The following is an 11,592-nucleotide window of genomic DNA, read 5'->3' as shown; positions in this document are numbered from 1 at the left end:
TGCATTAAACAAATAAATATTTTTAATATTTAAAATATTTAAAAATATAATAAAAAAATAAAAAAATAAATTTCACAAAAAAAATAGTAAATTAAAAATATTTAATTTTTTTTTTTTTAAATGAAAAAAACAAAAAAATTAAATCTACAAACAACATAAAAATTAAATCTATAAATATAAATTAAATATTTATTTATATTATTATTGATAAAAGAATCATCTTAATTTCAAATGAAAAATACAAACAGATAATTAAAAAAAAACTAATGCAAGCTACACTAGTGTTCACCTATTGTGTCGGTGGAATATCAATGCACTGTTTAGAGTTAAAAGAAAACTACCCACAAACTAAAAAACAGAGTTCTCTGAGAAAGGTGCCATTTTTTGTTGTTTTTCTCAATCCCAACCATGGAAAAACAGAAGACAGTGATGGGTTTGATTCTTTTGCTTTTTGTTGTGGGTGTGAGTGCTTGGACTGGTGAAATCCATGGAAGAGTTGTTTGTGATGTTTGTGGGGATTCTTCTCTTGGACCTGAAGACCATGTGGTTGAAGGTTTTCCTCTCGCTCTCTTCAATAGGCGTTTTGTTTCAATTTTTTGTCGTTTTGATCGAGTTTCTAAGATGGTGTTTTCCTTTTTTGATGAAAGTTGTTTGCTTTTTGCTGTTGTAAATTAGCCATATCACTCTCCACCGATTGTTTAACTGGGTTGAAAATTTGAGCTGTGCATGTTGTTATCAGTGGTGTGGTTATTTGTTAGCGTTTTAACCGTTTAGCCCTTCAAATATTTTGCTTGATTTTCTGGTTGTTTGACCCTGTTGAGTAAATTTGTCATAGCAAAAGAATACCAAGGTTTCAAATTGCGGTAGCAGTTGAAGTTTTGTTGTGATATTTGATATTGTAGGAAATTGCGGACAAATATGGATACAATTGCAGTAACGGCTGACCCAAAAACCTTATAGTTGCAGTCAAAATTTTGGTTACGGATACTGTTTTTTTGAAACCATGCATAGACTGTGCACTGTATTGTTTAGTCCTTATTAGCCAGTTAGGCCTGGTGACACATTGGATGGAATGGAACAAGGAAGATGTTTTCAGAATGTTGACATTTGAGGATGATGATGACAATGATTGATGAATTGTTTGTTTGTATTTTTTTTTACTAATCAACAGAAGGAGAATGAGATGACCCTGATTGGTTTGATCAAAGTATTTGCAGATATTCATAAGAATAAGAATGCATTATCCGATTAGCCTCTGCTGGGAGTGAAATTATTTTTCTTTCTTCAATCCCAAGTAGAATTTGATATCTGGAATATTTGTGTTCCTAATCCAGTCGGATATATGGATTTTTCCATGATAGTATGACTAGTTGAGTAAGATGTTTCATGACATTCTCTTCATTCTGCTCACTTTGCCTTTCCATTTCTTGAAGTTTATTTGTATCAATGACTATTATTGTCTAATCATTGTGAAGATTTCTATTTTTCTTTCTTACCCTTTCATCGTTTCATGTATTGTGTTAGTTGATTTATGCTTGTGGATATCTTGTATGTTCAAAGCTCCTTGACATTATTTATCTTATGACCACCTTCCTTTATTAGGTTGCTATCAGCGTGTCTCAAACTAAAGCTCAAAAAAATAATTGAACATCTCTTTGCCATACATTTTCTATGATAACCATATTTTACTCCCTAACATTTTTGTTCACAAGTAGTTTCAAGTGTTATTCAAAAGATTTTGGTTAAGAGAGATATAAGAGATGGAGGGTGTTCGACTAAATTCCTGGAGTCCTTGTTAGTGCCTCCATGAGAGAATTAGTATTGCTGTCCTTGGAGTATTTTAGGGTAAAGAAGACCAAACTTGTAAGAATAAACTCCTAGCTGTCTTTTTATGTTTTTGTAGAAGATATGTGTCTCTAGAAGGGTTTGATACTTGTCTGGGTGAAAACCTCTCAATTGGCTGATAGTTCTCAGTTTCAAAAGTTTGATTATCTAAAATTCGTTATTTTTATCCTCAAGATCCTTTTTTATGCCACCGATACCTCATGGTTGTTATTCTAATAAACTTCTGACAACATTTAATGTTGGTTCTGTGCAACCTAATTTAATGTTGTCTCTATCAGATACAAACCCTCTTTCTTATTCTTTTGTGTCTGGTTTTTTAAGTAATCCCATTTTCAGATTTTACCATTTTGGTGATGATTCATAGTTTCAACTTTCATATCATTCATTCTTTCACATTTCGAAAGTTAGCAATCGTACAAAAAAACTGAACGAAGGAGATGTCACTGCTCTCATCTTGCCATCCTTTACAATTGCTATGAAACTGAAGTATATTCATGCATATTCCTCCCATTGCTTGGAAGCTTACAGTTTCATGTTCTATTTCCCTTTCTTATGGGTGTTCTTTTCACCATTTTCTAACGGTACTACATAACTATCGATCACTCAGGAGTATTTAATCTTGCAACGTGATCGATGCTGATTCACACAGGATTCCATTTACTAGTGCATTTGAAAATCTTGCTGCAACTCACAAATCACAATGCAATTTCCATATATCAATTTTAACTTATTCTAACATACTGTTAGACTATTATCTCCTTTTCTTAACAAAAGATAATTGACTTTAGTGCTCTAATGTAGGTGCTGAGGTTGCTGTCCTTTGCATCACCAGGTCTGGAGAAGTTCTAAACTATCAGGCATTCACAGATGCCAAGGGGATATACACAGTGGCCGAGACAATGCCGGAGAGTGATCGTTGGGACGCATGTCTAGCTCGACCAATCAGTAGTTTCCATGAGCAATGCACTCAACTTGGTGAGGGCAGTTTGGGAGTCAAATTCAGTTACAATCACCCATCAGGATATTCACACAATGTCAGGACCTTTGTGTATCGACCCACCAGTGTTCCAACTTACTGCATATGATATATATGGTCTTGCTCTGAATCTGAGAGTGCTTATGCTTTGGTTGAACTAGTTCAAAACTAATGAGTATATAAACACATATTCTCTTTATACTATACATGTAGGTGAAAGTGGTGTTCCAGTATGTGTTTCTTTAGAGCCTAGACATAGTAAGCATGAGACGTTTGAGTAATTGTAAATGGTAATATTATAGACAGCAAAGAAAAATCATAGTAAATGGTACTGTCATTGAACTGTGCTATGAATCTCATGGCTTAAATGCATATTTACTCACAAAGTTTATATAACTGGTCTGTGTAAACATTATGTATGAAGAAGATTTTGTTGGATGAGGTAAAATTCCTCTCTTGGTTAATATGCAAGGTTGTATAGGTGGCACAAGGTTAAGCCCTTGAAAATTGACAATGCGAGATTGGCACTAGACTCGGCTATGGATCATTTTCGATGGCACCCTTATGTTCAATATGCTGGTAGGTTCAAGGTGTTTTATCCAGAAAATGAATTTTTGGTACGGGAAGGATTTGGATAAAGAACTAGTCTCTTTTGTTACATGCTTGAGAGTTTCTGTGCTTGTTGGAATTGATTCTACCGTAAAGAAATACATGCCACATAGAGTTGGTATGCAATTTGGAATGGATCAAGATGTTCCAGGTTGTGTGCCTAGATTTCATGGGAGTAAGGAGTTTGCTTGGAAAAATTACTGCAGGCCCATATCTGACACTAAGTTGTATTTTCCTGCTAGGCTTGAAAACTGTTCCTTCTGGAAATTCTGCTCAAGATGGTTTCAAAGATAATGAAAATATTGATGCTGAATTTCCAACAAGATGTAAGAATTTGTCCGACCAAAGTTCTTCAGCCTCTACTGCAGATTACGAAAATGCTAAAAGGATATCACCACCGGCAAAACTCGTTGGAAAAGATACTGTTGAACCATTGATTTTGAAGGAAGATATTGAAGATGCAAATGGAAGCAAAGAAGCAAGGCTGTCTAGTGAGAGAGTAAGCCTATCTGCGACTCAAGATGAAAGCTATAATTGTGTGTCTGGAATGAATGTAAAAGATCTTGAAGAGAGAATCAAAAGACTGGAGACAGTGGTTAAAAAATTAAAGACAGAAAAATTTGGTGACTGTTGAAAATTTTAGCTGATCAAACCAAAACCTTACTACTTGGTAACATGTATTACTTTTTATACATACTCGCAATATTGCATGACATGAATGTTCAGAAAAACAAGTACAACACGGTCTTGGACAGATTTCACAGCATTACAGGGCTAATGCATATAGACATAATTTAGCATCAGTCTGACTCTTTAGACTGAAAAAAACTATATATGAATGCTGAAGATGAAAGAAACATCTGTAGATAATGTGTTAATCTATTCAATTGCAATGCCATGGTAGATTTTACAGATTCTAAAATGTTCATATTCATTGCATACTGTTAGAATGTATGAGATGCTTAGTGATTTGAGTAACTGTACTGATTGCATGGTTGAATTTTTCTGGTTGTGCTTATTACTAATTAGAATGCACTCTACTGTATATCTCTGTCCAAACCAAAATTGGTGTATATGAGATGGGTGTCTTTCATATGGAGATTATAGTTTTGGTTTATTTAGACAAATTTCTTTACAAGGACTTCTATGAATATATATATATATATATATATATATATATATATATTTATAACTTAAAATTAATTTAAACATAAATTACTTTATAGAAGTTTTTTAACTTATAAAGTAACTTCTTTTTATTTTGTTTTTAAATTCTTACAAAAAAAGAAGTTGTTCGAGGGCCAACTTAAATAGCATACAGCATTTACTACTTTCATGTTTTTTTGACTATAAACATCGTAGGGCAACTTATCATTGGTATGTTGTACAGAATTGATATTTTACATCTAATTCTCAGGTTATGCATGTTACTTTTCCGATCAGATTTTGTCTCCAAGTGTGTTAGTATTTTGTTTATTTTTTTAATATCATATTATACATCTCTATGAAACCTTAAGTTCGTAATTAGGTTGGTAACTTTAAGTTTTATCAATTATATATTACTGCTGTGTCTATTTCCAGAGGAAGGGGATATTTTTTTTTTATTTGTTTCATTAGTTTTGGGAGAGTGGGTGGACAAGAGGGTTGGAGTTTATTTTCAATCTTCACACAAATAAAAAAATTTGTGTTTATTTTATGGAAGATTATTACATTTTACTCAAATATCCTTGTGTATTTATTTTATTATAATATACAATATACAAAATTAAATATTACATAAATTTATTTAATAATTTTAAAAATTTAATTATACTACTAGAAACAATATATAATTATAAATAATCAAAATATAAAATAAAATAATAATATTAACAACACAACACATATATAGTTATATAAAATAATAGATATATATAATAATAATAATAATAATAAATATTATATTTATAATTTTTATTATATTTAATAAATTTATTTTAATTTAACATAAATATATTTTTTATTATATTTTTTAATTTTATTTTTTAATTTTTTATTAAAAAATACAAGTAATTATAGATATTATATATTAAAACAAATTTAATTAATTCAAACCTACATAAAAAAAATTATCATAATTCATTATTCAAATATTTTTTAATAACAAAAATAAATTTGTAAACTTACATTATATATCTTTAAAATAATTTTTAAATCATTTTTTAACTATCATAACACTCACAAATTTCAATAAATCATTCTCATAAATCAAATTTATCATCTCTCAATCCAAACAATCTCACATCCTCTCTAATCCTCAATCCTCACAAATTCACTCCCTTCTCAACCCACAAATTTCCTCCTTCTTCAAACACAACATGCATGAGAATTATATAAAAGTAAAAAAAATGAGAACATTAAACCAAAACTCATTCAATAAATAACTAGCTTCTAAAATTACTAACAAAACTTAAATTTTTAAACTAATTATATCATTATGCATAGGTTTAGAAGCTTTTTTAGAGCCCATTTAAATATTTCATTGCACCAAATGAAGCATAGAAGAATGTTTACCGGTCCTCATGATATTCTATTAAACCAAATGAACCACCAACCCAAAAGTGATAAATTTTTTAAATCTCATTATTTCTAGCTTTCAAATGATGGGAAAAAAAATGAAAGTGAGAGTATTTTGTTAATTTGGTGTTTGTGGCATTCATATAAATGGTGTGCAAATTTGCAACTGAACATGCCAAATAATAGGTGAATGTAACTTCTCAATGAACTCAGAACTTTGTATCTTGCTGAGATAAGTTTTGCACTTAATAACATCTTTAGCCATCTATTTCGGTAAAATTACCATTAAAAGATGATGTGCTGTTTAAATCAAATGCTCTTTCGTTCCAAAATGCAATTAATGATAATGAATGATTGGATACAAACCACCTACTCCACTTTCCTATGTATAAATACTGACAGAAAGTGGCAAAATTGCAAACTCAAATATCATCAACTCATGTTTGTGCTACTTCGTGATCTATCAACTCACTACCAATTAAGGCCTTTATTTTTCGTGTCGCCTAGAAGATAAAAAAAAATAAAAATAGACCCCACAAATTTCCATTTCTGAAATTCTGAAGCAACTATATCAAATTAACAAGGGTCAGAGTAAAACAAGCATAACTAATATTTGTTACAAAGAAGCAAGATAAAGAACTATTCATTACATTGAGATTTTTTGACAATTTTGATTACAGTTGATGAACAAATAGAAGTAACTATGCATCGACTGATAAGATGTATTAATTCCAGTCTTTGTTAAACGTTAAATTTTTACAAGACTAGTGTCTAATTCAATGATAAGTTTTTCATAAATCTCCAAATTTGTACTTGCTTGGAACAGAGTACATCAAACCAAACTCCATGCTCAAGATATATGAGCCACAATCTCAATAGTCTTATAATTTTATCCGCTAGCTATTCATCCCAAGAAATTGGGTAAACGTGGAAAGTATGCACAAGTGTGTTCTATTGCAAAACGGATGATATTTCATAGACAAGGGATTGAGAAGTGTATAATATACTATCAAACAAATTTAACCTTGCTGTGTCTACTTGGTAAAAAAGTTTCATTTCCTTTCATACAACATGGGGGAAGAAATGTTTCTGTGACTGTATTCAAGCTGAAATGCTTGTGAGAATTCTTCAAGCAAGGATTTATGTGTAATATGAATAAGACTAGCATCATCCAGATTATGCAAATCAGGTCTTCCATGACCAACACATGGCTTACCCTCTCTCACCAACTCCTTAATGCTTCCTACTTGACGGTCTCGAATTCCGCATGGGATGATCCATTTGAAGGGAGACAAATCTGTTGTGACATTAAGTGCCAACCCATGATAGGTTATCCAGCTAGACACTCTAATACCAACAGCTGCTAGTTTCTGATTTCCTGTAATGCAATATTACTAAGGTAAAAGAAAAATGATTTGAATCATGACAAACTCACAAGCATAATCAAATGTGTTGTATAATCTTATTTCACAGCAGCAAGTCTCATCCTTATTGCCATAAAACTACTTATCTTCTCTTTCATGAACATTTGCGAGCTGAAACATATAATCTAAACCCCAGAAAAAGCATTTAGAGACAGGAACATCTAAAAAATAATCCAACATCCTTTAAAATATGCAGAGAGTATCAATAATACTAAAAGTGTAATAATGTCTATAATCTTGATTTAATTTGGAGATTTATGTATGAAACTAAAATTTGTCATCTCAAATAAATTCCTCAGGGAATGTCACATGAAATGGACACAAATGTTAGAGATAAGAGAGAAGGATCATATTTGAAAATACTTTGACTAAAACAAGATAAAGCCAAGGCAGTACAATTATTATCTGTTAATGTGTAATAACCAAGATAATTCATAATCAGGGCAGGTGGTGTGAAGCAAAAAATACCAAACTACAAGTGTTATATCAATAGGATTTAGAGGTTTACCAACCCAAACACCAGTTAAACCTTCCACCATAGAAGCCTGAATTGAAAATGTTGAAGAAAGAACACGAATGACAACCTCTTCAAGAGTCCTAAGGTACCAATGAAGATCCATCTTGTGCATTCGGAGGTTGATAATTGGGTACATAACTAGCTGTAATGCAAAATGCAATTATGTTATGAACTGCTATGCAAAATAACACAAAATAGGAAGTTTCCAAACTGTAGCAAGTGATTTGGCGCAAGCACCTGACCCGGGCCATGGTATGTAACCTCTCCACCACGCTCAGTCCGATAAATATTAAAAGGAGCATTTTTCATGTCAAACTTGAGGTTCTCCACAGTACTACCAGTGCCTAATGTATAAACAGGAGGGTGTTGTAGAATAATAAGGGTGTCATTACAATCTCCTTCCTTTGTAATCTGTGCCCTCTTGTCCCTGACAATTTCTTTTTGCCAAGACCATGCCACTTCATAAGGGACTTGCTCCTTGTGCAAATCAAAGAGATCACAACTGCAAATTTAGTTTAATGGTTAGATTTTTCAGTGTTAGGAAGAGAGATGTTAATGGAAAGGGAAGAGAAGAACAATGCAACTTACATCCTTCTGTGGCCATTGATTACAAGAGAGGTGAATTTGGATGGTTTGGAATATAGGAGTGGCCTGTGCAGATCAAAGTAGGGCCCTAGAGGTAGAGAAGGATATGCTGGTGTTATTGATGGGACTGTGCTGAAACAATATGTACCTAACAAAATCATGTCTAATTTGCTATAACTAAGAACATTGCCACCTGAGTTCACAAAATATGAGCCTGCAAACAGAACATGAAAAGGGAGGGGGAGAATCTTTTTCAACGCCCTTTTGCATATGATAAATGTACTAATTTAACGATCTCTTTAAAATTATTTCATAGTATTTCCCAACACAAAAGATTAACCAGTCAGATATATCAATATCAATGACTCATAATTTAAGTTTAGAAAGGGCTTCCCCTCTCACATATCTAACACACATGGCCTAGCCTTATTGAACTTCCTTCAGCAGGATATGCAATGAAATCCCTAAGGCACTAAAAATTATGTGACCAGAATTCAGTCACTGTCAGCCTGAATTACATTATTCTGACTTGTTAGTTTACAGATACACAATAGATAACAGTTAAAAATTACAGCACCCCAAATAAATCATAATATCAAACTCCATTATGCAGATTGCTTATAAATGATAAAAGTCAAAAGTATTCCAGGAATCGACAGAATACAAAACACTAGATTCTAAACACTAAAGGTTTTCACAAGATTAAACCCAACCCGTCTGCTAGAGGAAAGAATTTGAGAAAATAGACCGTTATATTCTGAAACTGAAGTTATCATTCCAATCCAAACAGCTCCTTCTCAAATGCAGACATAACACAACCAAACACTTAAAAAACTTCAAACATACTAAGGGTAAGACCAGTGTCGTACACAAGGGAATAAAATCTTAGATATCAATGTAGAGCGCAAGTATTTAAATTGGAACATATCCATTAAAGGCTATTCCAATGAAAGCACATATGAAAATTGTCCGTAAGATTAAGTGCCAGCTCTTGAAACTAGGATATAAACTAGCTGTGATCAATCATTCTATGGTAGCCAGAATTGTAGCCACATACTATATCCGAAGCAATAAATTACAGTAACAACAGAAGCTAGCAAACTTAATAAAATCATTCGGATCCATAAGAATAGTCCAAAACTAATAGGCAAAGAACAAATAAATACCCTTTCACTAGTATTTTTTTCCATCCCAACTCAAAACACCTACCAGCTCGTATTACCCTCTCAACTAACTAGAACACCAAATGAAACTTCTTCAGATGCAAAATACAACCTTGAAGACAACTCACCTGCTTAATCGTCTGAAAAAGCGTGGGGCCGAAAGCGAAACTGCAAAATCCAAAAATCCGAACCTAATGCAAGAAAAAGCGCCAAAATTTGAACTCTGAAGCAAGATCCAGAACTAGGGTTTGTGGGGCAAAATCCCCAACTTTTGTATTTTTTTTGCTTTTCCCCCAACTTCAGAAGGCAATTGCGGAGACGCAAATTGGGGTCACGGGAGCAAGGGTTTCCGATTCGAAATTAAGAAAAAGAATGGTTCTTTAAAATACCGGAAAATGGGTTGAAGATTGTTAGAAGATGAACTGGGGCATGCCCGGAAGAAAAATTTTGGAACTTTGAGGAAGATGGTTGAAAGAGAAAGAGGGATTGCAGAGATGAAGAAGAAGAAGAAGAATAAGGGTGTGAAGCTTTGACTGAGTTTTTGGGTGGTGATGACGACGACGATGCTTCTGTTGGTTGCTTCCTCTGATAGGAATAAAGGGTGAAGAGGAAGAGATCTACTAATTATTATTATTATTAAAATATTTGTTCTTAATTATTAATATTATAATTAATTATTATATATCATCATGATTTTCATTTTTGTGATTTCTATTCCTTTCCATGTTCTTATGATTTTGATTTTATTACATTACATGGTATATTGTTTGAGTGGTTTAACAAGGACAAAACGGTCAGAAAATTTTAAGGAGATGTTAATTAAGGGTTCAATCACAGATTTTGTGTTTATTTATGTTGCTTCTTTGTTTTGATATTCATAAATTGCATACCTAACTCTTTTAATTATTGAGGAGATTCTTAATAAGATTGAATCTAAAAAATAAAATCATATGTTTATTGGATTAATGTTAAAAGTTTAGACTTTATTATGTTTTTTTTATAATTGACCATTGAGATTTATGTTATTAAATATTTAAGGAAGAAAGCAACAGCTCAAACAAAAGAATTGAAAAAAAAAAAGTCCATGAAAAAAAATACAACATTGCTTGGACACTCTCTGAATAAGAATGATAAAAGAGTTGTGATTAATCATCTTTAGTAAAATTAACCATGATTAAGCAAATTAATGTAGTTTGAAATGGATTATAGTTTCAAGTTTTTAAATTTAGTAAAAATTAAAAGCAATTTGAGTTTTGAGTTTTTAATTTTAAATTTTAAAAAATTGTGATGGTCAGAAGTGAATGACATAAACCACCTTAAAGCACCATGCTTATGAGGTTTACATTTTATTTCATATATGGTTTACAAAATGTATATTATATTATGAAATAAATTTAACTAGAGAAGTGTGGTATGCTACACTCTTTTGAACATTGAAAATTCAATATTCTTTAAGTTTATGGTACATTCTTATTTTTTTAAAACGCTTAAAAATTGAGTTATTTTTTTCTTTTATGAGTTTTTTCTACTCACTAAATGAAAAACTAATTTAGCAGTGCTTGCTAATTTCTTTTACACATAATGAAAAATGAATAAGGATTCATATTACATAAATTGAACTCATAATATAGGAGATATTTGAAAAGAATAAGCACTGATTTTTGTTAATGAAAAATTAAAAGTGTAGGACATAAGTCTCTAAAATTTTAAAATTTTTAAAAGGTAGGTCATTACATTAAGATCTGTTTTTAACTTTAATGATTTAATAAAGAAAAAATTATTATGTGTTGGAAATACATGTGGCTAATATAAAACATCTTACACTTTTGAACAAAAATGTAATTAATAAAATATTAGTGAATGTTTGATTTCTTTTAATTTTAATCTTTCAATCATGTTAAAAAATACTCAAATTTC

At 31.5% G+C, this 11,592-nt stretch overlaps 2 protein-coding genes across 2 annotated transcripts; one reads left to right on the top strand and one right to left on the bottom strand.

Moving 5' to 3' along the window:
- Positions 1-328: 328 nt before the first annotated feature.
- On the top strand, positions 329-3,217 carry LOC137835600 (uncharacterized). The gene is made up of 2 exons (XM_068644187.1): positions 329-553; positions 2,647-3,217. Exons 1-2 carry the CDS (start codon positions 409-411, stop codon positions 2,928-2,930), a joined length of 429 nt encoding a protein of 142 aa, XP_068500288.1. The 5' UTR covers positions 329-408; the 3' UTR covers positions 2,931-3,217.
- Positions 3,218-6,935: 3,718 nt separating this feature from the next.
- Positions 6,936-10,328, bottom strand: LOC137835599 (octanoyltransferase LIP2p, chloroplastic-like). The gene is made up of 5 exons (XM_068644186.1): positions 9,804-10,328; positions 8,516-8,726; positions 8,165-8,429; positions 7,919-8,069; positions 6,936-7,364 (listed from the first exon to the last, which is right to left on the bottom strand). The coding sequence occupies exons 2-5, from the start codon at positions 8,671-8,673 to the stop codon at positions 7,039-7,041; spliced, it is 900 nt and encodes a 299-aa protein (XP_068500287.1). The 5' UTR covers positions 8,674-8,726; positions 9,804-10,328; the 3' UTR covers positions 6,936-7,038.
- Positions 10,329-11,592: the final 1,264 nt, after the last annotated feature.

The sequence above is a fragment of the Phaseolus vulgaris genome, chromosome 5, assembly GCF_000499845.2.
Source record: "Phaseolus vulgaris cultivar G19833 chromosome 5, P. vulgaris v2.0, whole genome shotgun sequence".
Taxonomy (NCBI): Eukaryota; Viridiplantae; Streptophyta; class Magnoliopsida; order Fabales; family Fabaceae; genus Phaseolus; species Phaseolus vulgaris.
The sequence above is the reverse complement of the archived record's forward strand: the minus strand, read 5'-3'. Positions and strand labels throughout refer to the sequence as shown.

Bases quoted from the DNA above. Each gene is read 5' to 3' on its own strand.
- LOC137835600 (XM_068644187.1), top strand. From the start codon at position 409: ATGGAAAAACAGAAGACAGTGATGGGTTTGATTCTTTTGCTTTTTGTT. The intron at 554-2,646 runs GTTTTCCTCTCG...GCTCTAATGTAG, and splicing joins TGAAGACCATGTGGTTGAAG to GTGCTGAGGTTGCTGTCCTT.
- LOC137835599 (XM_068644186.1), bottom strand. From the start codon at position 8,673: ATGATTTTGTTAGGTACATATTGTTTCAGCACAGTCCCATCAATAACA. The intron at 8,430-8,515 runs GTAAGTTGCATT...CTAAATTTGCAG, and splicing joins ATCAATGGCCACAGAAGGAT to TTGTGATCTCTTTGATTTGC. The intron at 8,070-8,164 runs GTGCTTGCGCCA...TTTGCATTACAG, and splicing joins CATACCATGGCCCGGGTCAG to CTAGTTATGTACCCAATTAT.